General features: G+C 43.4%; 1 protein-coding gene across 3 annotated transcripts in view; it reads right to left on the bottom strand.

The window, feature by feature from the left end:
- The window catches only part of LOC126413160 (cytosolic purine 5'-nucleotidase), a 465386-nt gene that overhangs the window by 234314 nt on the left and 206134 nt on the right, over positions 1–24938 (bottom strand). Inside the window, exon 1 of one of the 3 annotated variants that reach the window (XM_050083072.1) lies at positions 8621–8749. The exons of the other annotated variants lie outside the window; for them this stretch is intronic. Coding sequence (XP_049939029.1) covers positions 8621–8694 — 74 coding nt within the window. The 5' untranslated portion in view covers positions 8695–8749. Of the gene's footprint in view, positions 1–8620; positions 8750–24938 lie in introns of those variants that run through there. 3 annotated transcript variants of the gene reach the window in all.

Genomic DNA, 24938 nt, shown 5'->3' with positions numbered 1-24938 from the left:
CTGGGAAGCTTAAAATCTCTGAAGATACTGGTGTGCAAAACTTAAGAACGAAAGTAGCTCTTGCGTGTTGTGTCCGTGGCAAGTAACAACTCGATGAAATCTGGACCGTACACGGAAAGAACTGCTACGGTGTGGTACATAAGGTAACTGAAAGAAATAGGCAGTGAGTCGAACTGAAATGACACTATTATTCAAAGAGGATAATTGTTCTGAAGTCACCACGACTTATGGTTGTTTCCTGGACCTTACAAAAGGCGGGACATGGTTCTTAATAGGGTGTATGATCACCACGGACGGCAATACATGTTCTGCAGCGTGCACCCATGCTGGCCACAAGGTAGGTAGGAACTCTTACGGTATGGGGTTTCAATCCTCCACCAGCAAGGTCGATAACTGTTGGATTGTCGTTGGTGCCTATGGAGTGCTGGAATACGTCTGCCCATCGCATCACACAGATGCTCAATGGAATTTAAGGCGAGAGAACGGGCAGGCAGTCCAATCGCCGAGCATCCTTTCTTTCCAAGAGCTCCTCCACCTGCGCAGTTCGATGCGGTCGCGCATTGTCATCCGTAAGAGTGAAGTTAGGTCTCACGCACCCCTGAAAGGCAACCATGCGCAAGGAGCGCAGTGTAACAATAACGTTGATCGGTAGCTGTACTGTGTCACGTACGCCTATACAAAATAATGCCTCCCCATACTATAATATCTGAACGACCAGCTTAATGTTCCTGGGTGCCCATCACTCGCTGTATGAGAGCGCGTTCATCAGCACCTCTTTTCTCTTTTTTTTATGGTCCAGTTGTTGTGATGGGGGAGCCATAATGTTAGCAAATTCTTGAACTCGGTACTCTCACCGGTTGTTATTGTGACACTGTACTCCTTCCTCACGTGCGTCTTTTCGGGGATATATTCCTCGCTGAGTTAATTTTTATGGATGACAATCCGCGACCGCATCGAACAGTGCCAGGTTGAGTAGCGCTTGGAACGAGAGGATATTCAGCGAACGGACTGGCCTGCCCATCCCCAGACTTCAGTTTCGCCGAGCACGAGTGGGATGAGTTGGGGAGACATAGTGCAGAGCTATATATCCAACTCCCACCCAGCAGTTGTCAACCGCTCAGGTCGATGGATAGGACGTCCTACCACAAGAACTCCTTACCTACCTTGAAGCCAGCATGGGAGCAGTTCCTGAACATGAACTGCCGTTTGTGTTGATAACCCATCCTATTGGGAACCATGTCCCTCTTTGTAATGTCCAGCGCACCATCATAAACAGCGGTAGCTTCAGTGTAATCATTGTCTCGAATAAAAGTGTAATTTCTGTTGGTCTCATTGAGTATTTCTTTCAGATATTTTCTGTATTATACTGTAGCAGTTTTTTTATGCGTTGTCCAAGTTTCACCGAGCTAAGTTACTTGGCAGTGACATATCATGCGAAAGTTACTTTCAACCTTGAGCTCTGCAAACTAGTGTAGAATATACCCAGGAAACATTTACAATACAAAACAATATAAAAAATGAGTTCGTATTTTATAGATTCGGACAAAAAAGTACAAAACTGACACTGTGCAGAGTGTAGGTTTTATTTTGGCATGTGGTTCGGCATGTTATTAGTCATAGAGAGGAAAAAAAACTATAAAATGGCTCTCCGGACAGCAAATATAGACTTCCTACGAAGAGTCTGCTGAGTATCTATCACAGAACGAGTACTGTATGATGAATTAAGAGAAAAGACAAGGCGCTATTAAGGAAAAATCATAAGAATCGGATGGATATACCGTATACTGAATATGGCGAAAGAAAGATAATAGGAAATACTAATAGAATATACGCCCTTCTCCAAGAGCAGAACATGGAGTCATGCATATTACCAGTGACTTTATGACTACTGGAGGAACCAAAGGTAGTCACGAGGAAAAAGCAGAATGTAGCGAAGGCCATGGAAACTCCGCCCAATAACAACAGGATAAATAGAACACGCGGGACTTTCACGGGCTATGCAAACGATTGTAAATCTCCCCCTATCAACATTAACCCTAGCCTCACAGTCCATGACTGCAGCGCCTAAGACCGCTCGGCTAATCCCGCGCGGCCCAATATTTAGTAACATTATAAAATGGGACGCCAAGCCACATTTTGGGAACACACAGCAGAAATTTTCAATGAATTACATCTGGTTTCTGTTGATCAAACTTTAACGAAATAACTGCAGTTCTTTGTGCCTCCTGTGATTTATTATCCTTGCTTAAACTTTAGTATCTCAAAAAATCCTTCTAAACTACACTCCTGGAAATGGAAAAAAGAACACATTGACACCGGTGTGTCACACCCACCATACTTGCTCCGGACACTGCGAGAGGGCTGTACAAGCAATGATCACACGCACGGCACAGCGGACACACCAGGAACCGCGGTGTTGGCCGTCGAATGGCGCTAGCTGCGCAGCATTTGTGCACCGCCGTCGTCAGTGTCAGCCAGTTTGCCGTGGCATACGGAGCTCCATCGCAGTCTTTAACACTGGTAGCATGCCGCGACAGCGTGGACGTGAACCGTATGTGCAGTTGACGGACTTTGAGCGAGGGCGTATAGTGGGCATGCGGGAGGCCGGGTGGACGTACCGCCGAATTGCTCAACACGTGGGGCGTGAGGTCTCCACAGTACATCGATGTTGTCGCCAGTGGTCGGCGGAAGGTGCACGTGCCCGTCGACCTGGGACCGGACCGCAGCGACGCACGGATGCACGCCAAGACCGTAGGATCCTACGCAGTGCCGTAGGGGACCGCACCGCCACTTCCCAGCGAATTAGGGACACTGTTGCTCCTGGGGTATCGGCGAGGACCATTCGCAACCGTCTCCATGAAGCTGGGCTACGGTCCCGCACACCGTTAGGCCGTCTTCCGCTCACGCACTAACATCGTGCAGCCCGCCTCCAGTGGTGTCGCGACAGGCGTGAATGGAGGGACGAATGGAGACGTGTCGTCTTCAGCGATGAGAGTCGCTTCTGCCTTGGTGCCAATGATGGTCGTATGCGTGTTTGGCGCCGTGCAGGTGAGCGCCACAATCAGGACTGCATACGACCGAGGCACACAGGGCCAACACCCGGCATCATGGTGTGGGGAGCCATCTCCTACACTGGCCGTACACCACTGGTGATCGTCGAGGGGACACTGAATAGTGCACGGTACATCCAAACCGTCATCGAACCCATCGTTCTACCATTCCTAGACCGGCAAGGGAACTTGCTGTTCCAACAGGACAATGCACGTCCGCATGTATCCCGTGCCACCCAACGTGCTCTAGAAGGTGTAAGTCAACTACCCTGGCCAGCAAGATCTCCAGATCTGTCCCCCATTGAGCATGTTTGGGACTGGATGAAGCGTCGTCTCACGCGGTCTGCACGTCCAGCACGAACGCTGGTCCAACTGAGGCGCCAGGTGGAAATGGCATGGCAAGCCGTTCCACAGGACTACATCCAGCATCTCTACGATCGTCTCCATGGGAGAATAGCAGCCTGCATTTGCCTGTGTCTATGTGCCTGTGGTTCTGTCAGTGTGATCATGTGATGTATCTGACCCCAGGAATGTGTCAATAAAGTTTCCCCTTCCTAGGACAATGAATTCACGGTGTTCTTATTTCAATTTCCAGGAGTTTATAACGCACTTGATAATTGCTGCATCAGGTAAATTACTAATCTACTGTCCACAGGATCACAGCACAGTCAGCAGAAAACAAAAAAAAAACAACTTATGTAGTCAAGTGGTTGGAACTTCTAACAGCTGGATTTCTTTGTTATTCATTACTGAGCAACCGATTTCGGTCTATACTGGACCAGTTTCAGGCTGTACTGTATAAAACATGGCCACCTGCGCATCACAAAACCTATTCCTCCAATATCACTACTTTATGGTAACAAAACTTGTCAGAATTCACATGGACATGTCACGTGTAATTACAATGATTGTACAGTACACACACGACTTTATCAAAATGTTGCGTCACCGAAACTGATAAAATTACGCAGTGATATTTAATTGTAGAATTTCCTCCATAGGAAATCATTTTCTTTGATGCAACGTCCCAACAACGTCGTGAATGTGCAGTACTTCAATCGTGAAGGCATGTGATTTTTCCCATGTGATTTTTGGCACGTTTGCCCGTGTTCCCGGGTTCGATTCCCGGCGGGGTCAGGGATTTTCTCTGCCTCGTGATGACTGGGTGTTGTGTGATGTCCTTAGGTTAGTTAGGTTTAAGTAGTTCTAAGTTCTAGGGGAATGATGACCATAGATGTTAAGTCCCATAGTGCTCAGAGATATTTTTTGGCACGTTTTGTATACCACGAAGAGGTCAGATTGTAAGGATATGTGTTGTATGATTTTAAGCTGATTATGTTTTATATAGCGTGAAGATGGTGCAATACAGACAAATCGGTTGCAGGTTGACAAATAAAAACCAACTGCAGCTGTTTTACATCCTAGAAATTCTTCAGTCTTACAGCTCAGAACGACCGCTAACATGTGTAACCCGCTGGAGATCGACTCTCACTCCATCAGTTCTATACATACTACACTCCTGGAAATGGAAAAAAGAACACATTGACACCGGTGTGTCAGACCCACCATACTTGCTCCGGACACTGCGAGAGGGCTGTACAAGCAATGATCACACGCACGGCACAGCGGACACACCAGGAACCGCGGTGTTGGCCGTCGAATGGCGCTAGCTGCGCAGCATTTGTGCACCGCCGCCGTCAGTGTCAGCCAGTTTGCCGTGGCATACGGAGCTCCATCGCAATCTTTAACACTGGTAGCATGCCGCGACAGCGTGGACGTGAACCGTATGTGCAGTTGACGGACTTTGAGCGAGGGCGTATAGTGGGCATGCGGGAGGCCGGGTGGACGTACCGCCGAATTGCTCAACACGTGGGGCGTGAGGTCTCCACAGTACATCGATGTTGTCGCCAGTGGTCGGCGGAAGGTGCACGTGCCCGTCGACCTGGGACCGGACCGCAGCGACGCACGGATGCACGCCAAGACCGTAGGATCCTATGCAGTGCCGTAGGGGACCGCACCACCACTTCCCAGCAAATTAGGGACACTGTTGCTCCTGGGGTATCGGCGAGGACCATTCGCAACCGTCTCCATGAAGCTGGGCTACGGTCCCGCACACCGTTAGGCCGTCTTCCGCTCACGCACTAACATCGTGCAGCCCGCCTCCAGTGGTGTCGCGACAGGCGTGAATGGAGGGACGAATGGAGACGTATCGTCTTCAGCGATGAGAGTCGCTTCTGCCTTGGTACCAATGATGGTCGTATGCGTGTTTGGCGCCGTGCAGGTGAGCGCCACAATCGGGACTGCATACGACCGAGGCACACAGGGCCAACACCCGGCATCATGGTGTGGGGAGCGATCTCCTACACTGGCCGTACACCACTGGTGATCGTCGAGGGGACACTGAATAGTGCACGGTACATCCAAACCGTCATCGAACCCATCGTTCTACCATTCCTAGACCGGCAAGGGAACTTGCTGTTCCAACAGGACAATGCACGTCCGCATGTATCCCGTGCCACCCAACGTGCTCTAGAAGGTGTAAGTCAACTACCCTGGCCAGCAAGATCTCCGGATCTGTCCCCCATTGAGCATGTCTGGGTCTGGATGAAGCGTCGTCTCACGCGGTCTGCACGTCCAGCACGAACGCTGGTCCAACTGAGGCGCCAGGTGGAAATGGCATGGCAAGCCGTTCCACAGGACTACATCCAGCATCTCTACGATCATCTCCATGGGAGAATAGCAGCCTGCATTGCTGCGAAAGGTGGATATACACTGTACTAGTGCCGACATTGTGCATGCTCTGTTGCCTGTGTCTATGTGCCTGTGGTTCTGTCAGTGTGATCATGTGATGTATCTGACCCCAGGAATGTGTCAATAAAGTTTCCCCTTCCTGGGACAATGAATTCACGGTGTTCTTATTTCAATTTCCAGGAGTGTATGTCAGTCGCGCACCATACACCATCCGACAAAGAGAATTAGTAGGTAGTGCTGGTATTTTTTTATGAAACACGAGAAAATTCGTGGTAGGATTAAAGATTCTAACGCAAACAACAAAATACTTGTTCTTAAAACAGAACTACTGTTTGAAAATTCAGTATTTACGGTGACTGTTCTAAGTTTCTTTAAAAATATTACATTTGTTCCCTTTTAAAGCACACTTTAGATGGAGCTTGTTTTATAAGAAATTAAATTCGAAAACAATTACTTCCTGTCAGAATGCAAGAGAACAGAGGCTGCTCCACTTCGCAGCTAATTCAATACGAAGAAGTATTAGCAATACAAAGAAGAAAAACAGGTTACTTGGTTAAAACAAAAATCTTTATTTTAAACATAAACCAATAAATTTCGTCAATAAAAAGCAAATAAGATCACAGGCGAGGTGTGTAAATTCAGCGACGAGTCTTCAAGGAATTTCATGAAACAAAGCTATAGGGCTAGAAACACTTGTTCCATCACTGGAAAGAACGGTAGGTAACATTGTAGAGTAAATGATAAAACAACAGAAAAATAAGTTTTGAATGTCAGGACTCGTCGACATCATGGTGGCTGCAGCAGAAATATTAACGTAGCTATGGAATTTCGGAGAAGAAAACGGATGGGCCATGGCTCTGCTGAGGAAAGAAGCTCAGCACTTATCTGAAGCCAGGGAAAATCGTAAATGCGAATGATGCAGTTGGTATTTTAACTCGTTCTTCCCTCAGTGTGCGGAAGAGGGAATGACAGTGGAAACCTGTCAAGCGACTGTATACAGGTTGATTCAACAAAAAACTACACTTACTCGCCGAGGAAAGCAGAAGCTGGGAAGCGGGCGTAGCTCGTGGTGGGGGGCGGCGGGGTAGAAGGGTGTGCGAAGCACGGTCAAGGTCAACGTGCGTGCGACGCCTCTCCTGGCTGAACAGCTGTTCTTTATAAACAGCACAAAGGCGCGGCGCGGGTAGGTGCGGAAAAACACGGCAGACGGCCAAGAAGCGGGAACACGCACTTCCGTGACGTCGTCCCCGGGTCCGTGACTAACCAAGTGACGCGCTGTCGGATTTCACATCAGCTCCTGGGCATTGTGTAAACACGTCTATCTTAGCCTCTGGGCAGCACACTCGCATTCTCTGTTGATACTTTTCGGCCACACACTAACTTATTTCTTAAATCGGTCTTTTCATGTAGCGTATTCCTTGAAGAAATAGAGAAATTACGATGTATACCCAAACGTCGCAAATGGAAAAAAAGTATATAATGAGGCAACAGCATGCAATAGTCTGCTCACTTAGAAACTTAATGAACAGCCTCACTTACAAGTAATGATGTTCTTAACTGAGAACTGAACCACAGTACTTGTAATAAAGGGTGACGCACAAAAACGGGCCCCGAGTGCAGACTGCTCGCAAGTTAAACACGCAGATTTGCCCGACAAGAACAGTTACTACAAAAAATAAAGTGTAATAATTGAATATTGATACAATACTAACAATGCAAAACGTAATCGCAACAGTTTCGTAGTCCGAACAGTTTCATAATGGGAACAGTTTCGTAATCGGAACATTTTCGAAACAATAAATGACAACTGGCGGGCGACAATGAGAAATCTATTCCTCGGGGCCTGCTTTTCGTGCGCCACCTCCTACTAAACCATTCGGAATTGTGCAGTGTTGAAGTCCCTTGTTACGTTTTACACTGTTTCGTCTCGCCGCTACAACTACTAGACTGTTCCCCTTTTTTTTTTAAAGTCCATGGTAGCTTCTTTGGTACATCACCGTCCAATGCAAGCGTAATCTCGACTGAATGTTAAGCATCCATCTCCCTTTTATGATACTGAGTGCTCGTAAAAACCAGTGCTTCCCTTACACGGGCTAGCGTGATGCACATCACGGCTATGCACGTCCAATGCAATTTCTTGGTCCGAAGTTATCTCGCACTCGAGAGAACAGAGTGAGCACATGACAGCAGCAGCCCTAGCGGCCACGCCTCTCTTATCGCAGCGTCGAGATACTCCAGCTGGGCTATGTGGCAGTTCAAAGTTAACCATCCCGGCATCTCCAATAGCAGATTCACTGGTGGCGGCTTTATACAGCACAAAGAATGGAACGCTAATTAAACACGTCCAAAAAGAAGTTAAATAAACTGTGTAATTTGAGGAAGATTCCTCGTACGAGAAAGCAGCACAGAAAGCAGATTTCGAGGCTAAGGCGTACGTATATTCAGATTATATGTGAACGGAGAAAAAATGCATTGTCACTGCAGGGGCAAGTAGCGACGACCTAGAGACGAAGACAGCGCGATGGAATGCCTTAATCCGCGACGAAACTTTACACTGGCGTTTACTTTGCTGATGAGTAAGAAAATGGTGTGTTGTCTGCGAGGTAACAATAAGCGCTTGCGGAAAATGCTGGCGCTGATAGCCAGCCCGAGGAAGATAGTGTTGGTGAATAATAGGATGCTGGGAAGATAACGCGTGAGAAAACAAGTGACAAAGAGCGAGTTGTGCATTACTGAACGCTGTAAACACGGGCGCACCAGTGTGACAAGTGCCCTCCCTGGTTTTGCGCCCCGGAACGGAAGCCCTCTGTGATACTCACTCGTTGGGCGCCGCCTGTCGAGGGCAGTCGCCGTTGACGGCAGCCGACGCGTCACTGGGATCCTTGAGCCACATGAAGAGCAACGAACGCCTGATAGGTGCACTCTGCCCGGCAGTCGCGCGAGCACTGGCGCTGACGGCGGGTAGCCCGCTAGCCGCCGCTCATTCAGCCCACCGCGCATGGCCCGGGAAGCGGAGCGCCGGAGGGGGAGGGGGGGCGAGGAGTGGCGCGGCTTCCCCTCACCGCAAATTGTACACACTACCCGCACTCGTCTCCAGAGGCACTGTCTTATCAGATAAGTTGTTATCATCATCATCATCATCATCATCATCATCAGTGTTCTGCCAAAAGGCAGGTTTTCACATGGTAGTTCTCCAGGCTGTCCGGTCTTCTGCCATCCTCTTCAGGTCTGCATAATTTCCTCTTCCCTTTATGTTGTCTATCATCTTGTATCTCCTTCTTCCTCTCAGTCTTCTCCCACAAACCAATCCTTCCAAAGCACTTGCTAGCAAGCACTCCCTTCTCAATGAATGTCCCAACCGGTTCTTTTTCCTTTCTCTTACACCTTCGGCAGACATCTTCTCTCACCAGCCCTTTCCAATACTCTTTCATTACTCACTCTTTCCATCCAGCTTATTCTCTCCATTCTCCTCCACATCCACATCTCAAATGCTTCTAACCTTTTTTCATCCTCTCGTCTCATATAGCGCCACACTCCAGGCAAAACATTTGCCAAGCCTTTTCCTTAGTTCTTTATCTAATTTGCCACGTAAGAGTCTCCTCTTTCTGTTGAATGCCTCCTTCGCTGTGGCAATTCGAGTTTTCAATTCCTGGTGACATCTCAAGTCTTCAGTTATTGTGCTGCCAAGATATTTAAATGCAATTACTTGGCTAATGGTAGATTGTCCTATTTTAATATCGGACAGTGTGTGTCTTGTACTGATGACCATACTTTTTGTTTTTGCTGTGTTTATTTGCATCCCATATTCCACAGAAGCTTCATTCAGATCTTTAAGCATGTTATTCACTGTCCGCTCACTTTCTACCACTAACGTCACCAGCAAATCTTATACATTCTATTCTCTTTCCACCAATACATATTCTTCTTTTCCCATCCAAGCTTTTCGCAATAATCTCTTCAAGGTATACGTTAAACAACAGTGGGGAAAGGCAACAACCTTGTCTAACACCTCGTCCAATGTTGCTCCCTTCTGACATTTCATTTCCAATCCTTATCCTTACCTTCTGGTGTAAATATAGATTCTGTATCAGTCGTCTCTCTTTCCAACCTACTCCTTTCCTCTTCAAAATATCCATCAACTTGTTCCACTGAACTCTGTCAGAAGCCTTTTCTAAATCTACAAAAACAGCAAAGATTTCTCTACCTTTTTCCATACATCTTTCACCTATAGTTCTTAACAGGCCAATATCATCTCTTGTTCCTTTTCCTCTTCTAATCCCGAACTGCTTCTCTGCAATCCCTCTATCCAGCTTGCCATATAGCCTTCTATTCAACACTCTCAGCAAGACTTTAGCTGTATGAGAAATTAGACATTTTTAGTGTTTCTCTTTTACTCTATTGGTACCATAACTGTTGCAAGGAAGTCCTCTGGCCATTCCCCTTTGTCATATATCTCGTTACAGATATCTCGTGTTGCTATAAGACGCCCTAGATGCAACTACAGGCAGCAAATGCAAGAAAATGCTGATCACTACAACCAAAGTATTACGTTCGTGCATAAGGTCACACTGTCTTTGTTTTGTATGTTGGTATTCCGACTGCTATGGGTTTATTTATCGATTGTTGCTTTTTTATTTGTAACTTACTGTTGATAATTGAGTTTATGCATTGTAATTTTGTCATTTGGAGATAGTGAGTGGCGCTATGGACGCCAGAAAATGGAGTGCCAATTGGAGAAATCGGAACATTTCTCACATATTCTTCTGTTCAAGTTCAATAGAGGGATGACAGCAACGGAGACAGCCAGAAACATTTGCGTCTTGTATGAGGATAATGCTATTGGACGGAGCACGGCAAGAAAATGTTTTCTCGCCTAAAAGGAGGATATTTTTGACGTTAGCGGCTCTCCATATTCAGGAAGGTCATCGGGATTTGATGAAGATCGTTTAAACCAGGGGTGTCCAACACGCGACCCGTAAGCCGCATGCGGCCCAAAGCAGTTAACAATGCCGCCCTAGTAGTATCTATCACAGGTCGGTAAAAAAAAAAAAGTTCCATAAAAGTTACGATAAATTGAATATTTTCAATTTGAAACTCCTGTGACACGAAGCTATTCTATCACTAGTCTATTCCTTTTTTCTCGGTGATTTTTGTTAGCCTTTAGGTTTGATACGTGCGACTTGTCTTCTCCCTATATAGTCCTGCAAACCGAATAGGTTGGACACCCCTGGTTTAAACGCATTAATCCGCAATGATCCACGTCGGTGTGTACTCGAGAGCTAGCAAATGTGATGAACTTTCATCATTCCACCATCGTGCGATATTTATATGCAATGGGGAAGTTTCAAAAATCGGGTGAATAACTACCGCGTGCTCTAAGCCAAAATCACGACAATCAGCGGGCGGCCATATTTTCGTCTCAGCTTGCTCTTCATCAATTGGCTCGTGAACAACACCGATCATTCCTATCCTATATCGAACTGGTGACGAGGAATGGTGTCCTTATGTTAACATAAGGGCAAGAAAGCAATGCTTGACCCTAAACAAAGCAGCAACTCCCTGTACAAACTCTTGCGCGCAACCACAAACGATAATGTTATGCGTCTGATAGAACAGCTACGATATAGTGTCCTACGAATTGCGTCTCCGAGGTATACTCATCACTGCTGACGTTTATTATCAACAACTACGACGTCTTCCAGACGCAGTCCAAGAACAACGACCGGGGAAAACTGAGTGAATTGATGCTACTCTACGATAACGCCCGCCCGCATTCTGCTCCTCTGACAAATGACACTACAGGAGATGGGTTCCGAAGTTATTTCCGCACCCACCGTATTCACCTGATCTTGCTTCCTCTCTCTATCGAACAACCTTCAAGGACGTTCCTTTGCAGATGAAAATGAGCTCTCCAAGCGCGACTCGACGAGTTCTCCGCCTCAAAATCACGTGATTAGTACAGTCGCGGAATCGCCCAGTTGGCAGACTACTGTAAATAGTGAAGTTTCTGTCATATGTACTTGTTGCATTTATTAAACTTATGGAAAAACCGCAACGAACTTGTGTGTGTGGGGGGGGGGGGGGGGGGGGGGGGGGGGGAAGGCGGGTGGAGTTAAAAAACGGAACAAGAGCTATTCAGAAAGTAAACTGTGTTATTTATCAAATGTTCTTCCTAATGGCAGTCTTAACAGTGTGGTTTATGGATTTCCTACTTCACTTTTTGCTATTTTCTGCCATCAAAAGATACTGTCTTCTTCCTCCCAAATCATCCCGTAAATCTTCCTCTTTTTCCACCGCCAGCAGTTCCTATCAGTCAATGACACACGACATACAATGACAACAACACATGTGTTTCTTTCTAAGGCGCCTTGAACGGTCCATGCGGCTCCCCCCGTCGGAAGTTCGAGTCCTCCCTTGGGCATGGGTGTGTGTTTTGTTCATAGCGTAAGTTAGTTTAAGTTAGATTAAACAGTGTTAGGCTTAGGGACCGATGACCTCAGCAGTTTGGTCCCACCAGACCTTACCACAAATTTCCAATTTCCATCTCAAACGTGCGACAGGTAGTCATAATTTTCAGTTATCACCTCAAAAAAACAAATTTTACGTATTTATTTTCCAGATGCAGGCCACTTCAGATTTTTTTAGCTGTTTTGATTGGCGTCACACAACTACTACATTTGCGTTGTTGCGGAAAACGAATTACAGCACAATCAAAATATTAAATACATAACTTTAGTTTTTCGGGGTGATAATTAAAACTTTATGACTACCTACCGCAATTTTCTCTTGCGAATCGTAGCGAGCATAGATCTTTCTTCTCTATCTGCGCTGACATTATTTTCATTTAAGATCTTATCCGCTTGATTTACTTGCTCCTCTTTTTGCTGTATTACTTTCTCCATATTTCCTGTCTATTTCTACGGGTCTAAAAATGGTTCAAATGGCTCTGAGCACTATGGGACTTAACATCTGAGGTCATTAGTCCCCTAGAACTTAGAACTAATTAAACCTAACTAACCTAAGGACATCACATACATCCATGCCCGAGGCAGGACGGTCGCGCGGTTCCAGACTGAAGCGCCTAGAACCGCTCGGCCACACCGGCCGGCTCTACGGATCTAAGTCAGCTATTGCATCACTTACTATTCCAGACCAACATACTTCTATGTTATATTAAATTACTGTTGTGTAGGTGCGTTATGTTTTTTATTTACGTAATGTTTAGATGGACTGGCGCTAGAAACGCGCTCCGCAGTTTTGGGAACATTCAGTGTCCCCAAATACTGTTACGTTGTTAGATACTTGTTGCACAGTAAATATCAGTAAAGTGTCGCCTAAGGGTAGTATCACACTACGAAATCAAAGTCTGTGTTTTGATCCTAAGTCGGTCCCAGGTTTTTTTCTGCCTCTTTCGGCTTTTTCTCCACTGGCAATAACATGTTAACGTGAAGAACATGAAGTCGCTGCATCGTTTTAAGTCCATGTTGAAACGTACGTCCCCCTGTAACTGCCTGTGTATATATCAGCATGAACCTCTATTCTACAAAAAAATGAAATTAACTTTATTGTTGGTGTATAGCCAACAATTTATCGGCTCGAGTAGATAATCCAAGAATTTTGCAGCTCTTTTACATCTTTAGTGAAGTAGGAACAGTATTGAGTGTTGGATTTGTGAATCTCAATAGAATGTATCTTGGGTTCGGATATCGTAGCAAGCAAAGTGTACATTTTTTACCATACCTATAATGGAAAAAAATTGTTAAGCCCCGTCTTGGTAAGCAGAATTTATTTTGTTGTACAGCGCTTACAAAGGTCTACTTTCTTGTTTTATGAATATAAAGGCGTACCGGCAATTTACCCAAAATCTGAAAAATCTCTTTTTTGCTACTAGTCGCCATTACTTTTCTGATTCCATCTTTTAATAACTGGTAAGTAACGTTACCACGTCCACTAGGTCTTCATTGTCGCATATTATGAGAGGGGAATGGGAGTGAAGGATAAACACAGCAGCCTAACTGCTGATCAGTGCGCTGAAAGTATTAAATCTTTCTTTCGAATTCCGTGTTTAACCCAGAAACCAATGAAAAAAGAACCTATTGGCTTACGGAAAGAATTGCTAACTGCATAATCGTTCCTACATGCGACAGTGGTAGTGAATAAGGCAGATCATGTGATCACAACACATCTAGCAACTGATACGCATCAGAAGAAGAAGAAGATGCTGAAGATGATGATGATGATGAAATAAGAAACAAGATGAATGTGGCGCTAGTCAGCCCATTTCTAGATTCAGCAGCAAAATACATCTAATGCCTACTCTGTTATCCGTCTAATTCTTAGGACGCATCAAAATTACTAGAGAAAAGTTTTACATCGGTATATGAAAGAACTAGGAATTACTCAGCCGCGACGACCGCGATTGAGCCAGTTAAGAAAAAAAATGTTTTTTAGTGTTGCGGCAATATGTGAAATAGTTACGGTACCTTTAATAAAAGCAAATACAATAGGGATGGAGACTACAGTGGAAAAAAGAAGAGAGGTTGCAGTAAAAAAGAAACTGAAGAAGCTTCTGGAAGAGCAACCTTTATGTCTTCCAGCTTCGAAGACATGCTTGCAGGACTCTGTTTGACTCGAAGCAGACCGACAGCCAGCCGGAAGTAAACATCCACAATATCATCATTCCGATTTTTAACGTGTTTACAAAATACTTGATTAGGTGAACATCCGCAACTGAGGAACGTGTTTGTAGAACAAAAATCCGCTTCGCTGCTAACAATTTTCTTCATTTATTCCACGACCGGTTTCAAGACTTAAAGCACCAAATAATGAGGAGAACATAAATGTTTGGCGGTCGGGCCAGTCAATCATGGGGAATCACACCCACGTCAAATAAACGCGTGGGAGCGTAGGACCAGAAACCACAGCGCCCACCTTGGCGCCGGTCGTGGAATAAATTAAGAAAATTATTGGCAAATTAAGCGGATTTTTATTCTATAAATATTTAACGTGTGTGTGTCAGCACTGACAACTGTGCAAATGAAGCCCGATACTCTCGCACATGTTAACGTGGCATGCGCCATCAAACGGATATTTCGCACACTTGTTTCTACAGTTAGAATTATTTTTCGATGGATGCTCTTTTCAAGAGAAAAAACGATATTCGCCGGTTGATGACATGCACACTCTTCTCTTGTCCACTACTTCAACATTAGGCTGGTATGGGCGTGAGTACCACCGGCGGTCGTTATTGGACGCTTTCATAGATGCCTGCTATGAAACGAACAGATCTGCTTTAGCCAAGTTTCATTCAGTGAGCTACAACCGAAAGCCACAAGCAAGCCGAACAAACTGCCTCAGTGCTATTAAAGTTCAGTGATAAGATTATTGCGTTAAATGCACCTGCCGTATCGCAATATCACGACATCAAATTTTCCGTATAGAGTCATGTTCACGCTCCTTGTTCAGTCCAAGAATCATCGATGAGCTGTAAGTCAAACATGCTTCTCCACGAAGTGCCGTTGGACGGCGTTCATAAAAAAATAAGTCCACTGTAGATTAACGCGCAAGGCCCAACTATGATGGTTACGTGAACAACATTCTTGAACGTAGAAAGCTCTGTTACAAGAAAAATCAGCGTTTAACGTCGTATTAAAAAGAACCACTCCGGCATTTTTGCCTCGAGCGGATTAGGAAAACGAAGGAAAACCTAAATCTGGATAGCTGAACAGGGATCTCGACCGGCGTTCTTCCGAATGCAAAAGCAGTGTCTTAACTGCTGCGCCATGTAGCTCGGTGGACAAGTCAGAGTCGGTTCAGAAGAATGAAGCGGTCAGTGACACCAAAACCAGTCGCAAGCCCATGCAACATATTCATGGGGGGGGGGGGGGGGGGGGGTGTTGCCAAATTTTACGTGTATTAAAGTTTCTCTGTTATTATTGACAACAAGCACTATATTTTCGATATGCAAATAGTTAATATGATCATACCGTCTGTAATGACCGTGTAGTCGACGGGGCATTACATACATCTTCCTTTCTCCCACCAAAAGCCTGCTCAGCACTCCTGTCGTAACAACAGTTACACTATACCTGTTTAGTACTAAGTTCATGTGGTCTAGTATCAGAATATATTCTATTTAGTGGAGGCAGATCGACTAGTTCAACTGAAGTGCTGCAACACACTGTTGTTGTCAACGACTATCATTTACTGTTTCACAGGTGTTGCTGTAGCACTCCGCTAACTGCACCGAAGGAAGAGTGCGGGAACTCGAGCAAGGCTGATGGCACAGCTCAGAGTGGACAGGAAATTCAGTGGTACCTCGCCGTGTAAAGCACCGACCGAATCTACCACTTTCTCGCAGCTTACCTGGTGCAAACTGCAAAACGCCGCTTGAGGTTACGTCATTTGTACCTGAGCAGTCACACCCTGGCATTGTCCCCCGTATAGGAGCTGTCTTACTTATATACTAAATACCAGTTATCTTTATCCATATTTCAATAATATTCCCAAAGAGAAAAGCCGTGAACACGACGATGTTTATTTCGCCCATGATTTTTGAGAATCAGCCGCTGACTACATTTGTCCACCCAGATAAATTATTCATCCTCTCTCGCATTAACAAGCTTGTTTAAACACTCATGTATGTAAGTTAAAGGTTTTCAAAAGCCAGTAGAGACATAGTGTCATAGTAACAATGAGTCGTCTAAAGAGCATAAAAATATGTGACATAGGGGGTACACTAAGACCGCTTGATTTATTTTACCAAAATAGTTTCGTGCGTTCATCGGAAGTATCTGCAACATAAAACACACATCTTTATTATAACACGTTATTTGTAGCACATACGGTGGCGTTTTATGGCTATGTGACTTTCATACTATTGTAATGTAAATTGCCTTGTAAGTACTGCTTTTTAGCGTATGCCAAAGACAATTTTTTTGTAATAATCGTATAATAATACGATTATATGAATTATACAGCTTATGGTTCAAATGGCTCTGAGCACTATGGGACTCAACTGCTGAGGTCATTAGTCCCCTAGAACTCAGAACTAGTTAAACCTAACTAAACTAAGGACATCACAAACATCCATGCCCGAGGCAGGATTCGAACCTGCGACCGTAGCGGTCACGCGGTTCCAGACTGCAGCGCCTTTAACCGCACGGCCACTTCGGCCGGCTATACAGCTTATGAATATATATCCAATCAGCGTAAGTCATATTTACGAAACTACGCAGTTCTAAGTCACAATTGTTGTATATGCAAATGTCGTTTGACTTGTATCAAACTATATGTGATGTTATTTCGAATTTGTATCATCTTTGTTAATAAAAAAACAATTGTGTTGTATATTAAAGAATACTAGTGAAATTTTCGATGAATGTTTTGTCTTTTAGATCGGTCTGTTCATTTAAAATAATGTCGGGATGTTTCATTATAAATGTGGCAATATCTTTTTCATCTAATATATTTAGTAAGCTGTCTTTTCTGGCGACGTATGGGAATGATGGCATCGTGTCGTATCACTGGCAATTTGGTTTTGTTGTTTTGAGTGTATGCTAAATGCAGACAGGTTTATGCTAAACAGATTCAGATGTTCTTTAAATCATATTTTGAAATTTCGTCCAGTTTGTCTGTGTAAATGTTCTCACAGTTGCTGTTCTTTAACTTATTAACACCTGAACATGCATATTTGCAAGATTTGTCCATATTGTGACACATTTGTGATTACTATGTGTAGTGTGTTCTGAAGTCTACTCTTAAATTGATTTTCTGATTTGCTACCCTGGTTTGACCTGAAATTTTTCTCCGTTTTCGTATAACAGTGAACTGCGTATTTTTTCTGTAATTTGTCTTCTATACAGTCTGTTCTTCACACTGCAAGTGTACTTCTCTGTTCTCGATAGATCTCGAAAATAAAGAACTTAAAAAACTGTTATGTTAAACAAATTAAAATTGATGTTAGCGCCGAAAATACTGAAATACTGAATACGTGTTCTAGCAGACACGTTCCGAATGCAAACGGTGCTGAAACAATTCACTTAAGCTGCAAATGATGATGAATTTGTAACGTATCGCTGAGTGAGCGATACGGTACTTAAAAAGGTTAGCAATTTAACGCAATGAAAACGTAGACTATTAATACAGTGTCCGATATTAACTGCGAACGAAATGAAACATTGCTATTTCTTTCGAGGTAGACATGTTTTTATTGTAACTGTTGCACTCAAAGGTAATTTCATCCAACATAGTTTTACCCCTTGCTGCTGGAAATAGTAGCAGACTCCACGAAGAAAAATAAGAAAAGTACGATGCTGGCAGCGTCGTAACTGTCATCTAATTCTAAGCACATCAACATAATCTACTTTGTTGTCCGCACATTTCGTCGACGGAACAGATGCTGAAGCTTACAATGTTGTTTTTTACGGACAGAATGACTTCAGTATTCGTGTGCGCAACAGGGAAGACAGTAGGACCGTTGTGTCAATCGCATTGTTCAGCTGGCCTTCAGAGAGAAACAGGTTTAACTTGTCCCTGCCACCTGCAGCCGCAGCATGCATGCTAACTTCGACATCCATTTCAGGAAACGTGCTACGCAGTCATATGATGTTAGATTTAATCCGACGTATGGCAAAGATCCTAGGGATTCAATTTGAGTATATTTCTGGGCTACTACTCTTTCTGCCTCGCTCCATTAAGGAAAAAATAAACATACGGCTGCATGCTGCTTCAGTACTAACTCTCGTATTCAAATAACTTTTTTCCTGGTATCACCACTATCCGACGCCATCACAAAAAACCTTTTATGAGCTCGCACGACGAAGACACCAAGTAAGGAGCCTGTAGGTTGACATATGGGCAAGGATACGGTATGCATTTTACATTCAGAACAGATCGATGTACTTTTTATAGCTTTACTTTGTACTTGTCAGGCACAATTTCTTCGTCAACATGAAGATTAAGAAGGTCCACAAAAAGGAAACGTATTTGGTGAATTACTCTTTCAGCTTCTATACTGACGGAAATGGAAAGTGCTACAAGATGAAGGAGCATTCCGATAGTCATCAGCCTGTGGAGTTGTTCATCACATACAGCGTATTAAACAACTAAATTGATGTCCAGGATTGGGTTGACCAAACAGCGAGGTCATCGGTCTCATAGGATTAGGGAAGGATGAGGAAGGAAGACGGCCGTGCCCTTTCAAAGGAGCCATCGCGGCTTTTGCCTGAAGAAATGTAGGGAAATCACGGAAAACCTAAGTCAGGGTGTCCGGACGCGGAATTCAACTAGTCCTCCCGAATGCGAGTCCAGTGTGCTAACCTCTGCGCCACCTCGCTCGGCTGATGTCCAGCGGCAATGTCAGGTGTACCCCAATGGGCACGAATACAAGTTTGTTTCCGTGGTATTGGAGTAAACAGACTCTGGATGTCTTGAAAAGCATGCTGTACCAGGTAATGAAGTTTACTGGCTAGAGACTGCTCTTCCCATCGCTTCCCAGGCGTGCTCCATGGATGACAAATCGGAAACGGATAGTCCAGTTAAGGATCCACGCACTTTTCGAGGCGTTTGCGGTATGAACTGCACTGAAATTCCATTCTTATACTGGAATATGACATTTAGTACCCTGATGATAATCTATATGACATGATTTACCGTCCTTTTAACATTCTGGTGATCATTCAGCCTCCCTTAAACAATTGCCATATCAGTCCATTTCTTATATCTCATAGCTCTTCACACAATGATTGGAGGAGATGGAGAGGTCTCTATAATGGCTACTTCCTGTGACTTTCACCAAGCCGTCTATGGACGTAGCCACAAATAGATGCGAGAGTCATCGCTGAGCACAAAAGGATGCCACTCAGTGTCCCAGCTGGGCTCTCTCTGACTTTTCACCATCGAAGTCTCTGTACTCCATGGTACAGTGGCAATGCATGGCAACACGATATCTCAACCAAGCTCCCAGTAATCTGTTCCTGAAGGAAGGAAAGAAGATAGGGTTTAACGTGCTGCCAACAACGAGGTCATCAGAGATACGAGTAACCTGTTCCTGACAGTCCGTGGAGAGACACTGTCCGTCACCTATCCAGGATTTCAGCTGCTGACATTCGCCTGTTCGGCAGAGGTAGTCGAACAGTCTTACGATCTTCTCGTTGTGTAGTCTTTGTGGAATGATCCGTACCTACTGTTCTTGCCACACTGTCAGCACTCGTCTGCAACAGTTGTGCTACAACGATCTGCCGGTATGACGCAGCTATGTCCTTCATGCTAACGACTGGACCTTTCTCGAACTCGAAATATGATGATGATAAACTGCACGTACATGTTCTTTGTGTGTGTTTCGTTGCTATTCACACCAGAAAAGCTCCAGCAACGTTAGACACATCCAGTTGTCATAACGTACTCATCACACCATTCTTAGTCTGCAGATATGTTTCTTTCTTTAAAAAAAAAAAAAAAAAAATCTGTACAGGAAATACTGTAACTAAGCTCGCACAAAGATGAATTTTTAAACACGATACCTCACAGACAGTGAAATATTGGAGGATCTGCTGGGTAGCGTTCGTGCAAGTGTTGATGGTGTAACACTTCTAATTTCCGTCAGTTTATTTACAAGGAATCCGGTATGTTTACTATAGAGGGCTCTAAACTGACTTTACACAGATTAATACATTTTTAATTTTTATTCCTGCAGCTAAGAACGTTATTAGTCTGTTCATACTCAAATTACGGTAAAGTGGGGTGTCAGTCAAAAATGCTGTAGAGAAGGTTAGTTTATGACATGAAGTGTAGATTGTGTATGCGATACTCGCCCTTCTGGTGCTAGTAACGAAGCTCTTGTTTTCTACGTCGTACTAGCAACTTCTGTCGTCATTAGCTGGTAGACTGGATCGCATCTTACGACGCTGGCGCTTTCGTGGCTGTTTTGTGAACTGTCCAGTCGCAATAAATCACACTGTAGAAAATTCCAGTACAAATGATTGCGCCGGACAGTGATTGTCATTATTAGTTGAATAAATGAAGTCATACCGTAGGTCTCAGCGGTCATGTCTTCTTGTTTCAAACGGATTCCCATCTACACAAAACATAGTGAACGGTAAGAAGTTCTCTACTATATCACATGTGGAAACGTGGGCAATTTTCCATACTCTACAGCTAAGATTCGCCTGTGTCGTGTTGAAAATACTGGGTGTCTTTTTAATTACGAATTTTCGCTCAAGTACTTCAAAAATGGCTCAAATGGCTCGAAGTACTATGGGACTTGACATCTGAGGTCATCAGCCCCTAGACTCAGAACTACTTAAACCCAACTAACCTAAGGACATCACACAAATCAATGCCCGAGGCAGGATTCTAACCTGCGACCGTAGCAGCAGCGCGTTTCCGGACTGAAGCGCCTAGAACTGCTTGGCCACAACGGCCGCCTCAAGTACTTCAGTTAACACAAGTTAGAGATCCAAGAGAACGGATAGTTGGCAGTTTCCTAACATTACTGGAAATTTCGAGGAAAAAGTCTAATAGGATTCGAAAGCACAATCACACAGGTAGAGCTCCCCCCCCCCCCCACCCCCCCCACCCCCCACCCCCGCACGCGCGCGCACACACACTGTATTCTCAACCGAAAAATTACCTTCAGCCTGTTTTTACTTCCAAATTTTTTCCTATCCTACAAATTTACAACCACTCTACCAGAGGTTGACACACTACCGACTAACACGGAAGCAGATTATCAAGACTGCTGAATCTGAGTACAGGAGAGCATTAAATCAACCAAAAATTGAGTGTTTTAGAAAACTGCTCAAAGATATGAACTGGAAAGATGTTTATAGTGCTCATGACATGAATGAAAAATATAACACATTCATGAACAATGTCAGTACCATGTTTGAAAACTGTTTCCCTCTAAAAGTTACTCAAATTAAACAGAAGTCTATAATAAAACCATGGATCACACAAGGAATAAAGATTTCCTGTAAGACAAAAAGGAAAACGTATCTGTCGACCAAGAATAGCTCCAATGCTGATGATTTAGCTAAATACAAGGAATACTGTAAAATATTAAAAAAGTAATTCAGACGTCTAAACAAATGCACTACGAGAAGAAGACAGCAATGTCAGGGAACAAAATAAAAACAATATGGGATATAGTGAAAGAGGAGACTGGTAGAACCAGAAAGGAACAGGAGCAAATAGCACTAAGGGTAGATGACACATTAGTAACCGATGGGCATAGTGTGCGAAATCTATTTAACAAGTACTTTATATCCGTTACTGATAGAATGGGATTGTCAGGATCAGTAAATAATGTCCCTGAATATCTGAAACTAGCCTTTACAAATAGCTTCAGGTACATGAATATGTCACTCACTTCACCAAAAGAAATAACTTCCATAATAAAATCTTTAAAAACAAAGCATTCTAGTGGTTACGATGAAATATCAACAAAGTTAATTAAGGCATGTTCTTGTGAGTTTAGTACAATTCTAAGTTACTTGTGTAACCAGTCAATAATAACTGGGACATTTCCTGACTGGCTAAAATGTGCAGATGTTAGGCCTCTATTCAAGAAAGGGGATAAAGAGATACCATCAAACTACAGACCGATTTCACTTTTGCCAGCATTCTCAAAATTTTAGAAAAAGTAATGTACAGACAGCTTCTCAACCATCTGACCACAAATAACATATTATCAAGAACACAGTTTGGATTTCTGAAGGGTTCTGATATCGAAAAGGCTGTTTACACCTACAGTGAAAATGTACTTAATTCATTAAATAACAAGTTACAAGCAGCAGGTATTTTCTGTGATTTGTCAAAGGCATTCGACTGTGTGAAGCACAACATACTTTTAAATAAAGTAGAATTCTATGGTGTCACGGGCAGTGCTGCAAAATGGTTCAAGTCATACCTCGCTAACAGGAAACAAAGGGTGTCAGTGCAAGGGACTAGTGAATTAAGTCATCAGTCATCATCAGAATGGGAAGAAATTACATGTGGTGTCCCACAAGGATCCATCTTAGGGCCATTGCTTTTTCTTGTGTACGTGAATGATCTCTCATCAGTTACACTGCCAGAAGCAGAGTTTGTTTTGTTTGCAGATGACACAAGTATTGCAATAAATAGTATGTCGAGTGTAGTTCTAGAAAGATCTGCTAATGATATTTTCATGGATATTAATAAATGGTTTAAAGCAAACTCACTGACATTAAACTTCGAAAAGACTCACTATATGCAATTCAGAAGCTGTAAGAGGTTTCCACCCAGCATATGCATAAAGTATGAAGAAGAGCACATAGAAGAGGTTGACAGTCTTAAATTCCTGGGATTACAACTTGATAATAAATTCAGTTCGGAGGAGCACACCACAGAACTGCAGAAACGCCTTAACAAATCTGTATTTGCAATTCGAGTGTTAGCAGACACAGGCGACATAAAAATGAAAAAGCTTGCATACTTTGCCTGCTTTCGTTCCATAATGTCGTATAGTATAATATTTTGGGGTAACTCTTCAAGTCAAACAAAAGTTTTCAGAGTCCAAAAGAGTGTAATACGTATTATTTGTGGAGTGAATTCACGGACGTCCTGTAGAAATTTCTTCAAATGGTTCAAATGGCTCTGAGCACTACGGGACTTAACTTCTGAGGTCATCAGTCCCCTAGAACTTAGAACTACTTAAACCTAACTAACCTAAGGACATCACACACATCCACGCCCGAGGCAGGATTCGAACCTGCGACCGTAGCGGTCTCGCGGTTCCAGACTGTAGCGCCTAGAACCGCACAGCCACTCCGGCCGCCAAACCTCCTCAAAGAACTGGGTATACTAACTACTGCCTTTCAGTATATTTACTCCTTAATGAAATTGGCCTAAATAATATATCTCTTTTTCCAACAAACAGCTCAGTTCATACATACAATAGCAGGAACAAAAATGATCTGCACAAGGACTTAAAAGCACTTACTTTAGTTCAAAAAGGGGTCCACTACTCAGGAACACTCATCTTCAATAATTTGCCAGCAAACATAAAAATATTTAGTTACAAATAAAGATCAGTTTAAAAGGAGCCTAAAAGACTTACTTGTGGCCAACTCCTTCTACTTCATTGACGAATTTTTTAATAGAAACAAATGATGTATTGTGTATAATCATACTATTAGTATTGTTATTTCAGCTTTAAAAAGAGACATGTTCCACATCCACGAGGATCTCCTCAACACTGATCTATGGAACGAAAAACTAATCTAATCTATCTAATCTTACTGAAATAAACAGTTCAACAAAGTTTATATGGTATAACGAAAAACAAGGGGAAATTCTTGAATGTTAGTATACACATGTATATATCAAGACAAGTGACTGCAGTAATGACATCATATAATGTGTTTTTAAATAATTTTTAACGATTCGTTGGCCGCATTTTAAATACGCCAGGAATAACGACTGATGTATATAGAGTCGTATTATTCGAATAAAGGAATGCACTCAGAATGTGAGAAAAGAAATTTATGAATGCAGGACAGCTACCCATTCCACTCTGCCCCACAAATTAAAATTTTGAATTTTAAATTGTATTGTAAAACAGTTTAACGAGAATTAGCTGTAAAATATTGGTAAAATACCTGTTTTGTTGTATGTCAACTATCATCAAAGTTTCATTTATACCGCAGGTGAAACGTGATCTCACTCTAGTGACAATATATATCAAAGAATTAGGAACCTAAATTTACGCCTGTATTACAATTCAATGATGTATCAAAATTTCAAAGCAATCGGTCACGAACTTTCGGAGATGTATGATTTTGACTCATATTTATTTATACAGATTAAATTCTTAACATCATTGGCTAAGTGGCCAAAAGATTTTTACAGACGAATGTGCCAAACTAAGGCTGTGTACAGGATATTGAAAGTCACTTCTCTTTATAGTGTAATGGTTCTGATGATTTTTTGTAATTGTGACTGATTGTTGGCAGCTGGCCGCTGTGACCGAGCGGTTCTGGGCGCTTCAGTCCAGAACTGCGCTGCTGCTACGGTCGCAGGTTCGAATCCTGCCTCGGGCATGGATGTGTGTGATGTCGTTGGTTTAGTTAGTTTTAAGTAGTTCAAAGTCCAGGGTACTGATGACCTCCGATGTTA

This window comes from Schistocerca serialis, chromosome 1 (assembly GCF_023864345.2).
Source record: "Schistocerca serialis cubense isolate TAMUIC-IGC-003099 chromosome 1, iqSchSeri2.2, whole genome shotgun sequence".
NCBI lineage: Eukaryota > Metazoa > Arthropoda > Insecta > Orthoptera > Acrididae > Schistocerca > Schistocerca serialis.
Note: the sequence above shows the minus strand (reverse complement) of the source record. Positions and strands in the feature narration are given on the sequence as shown.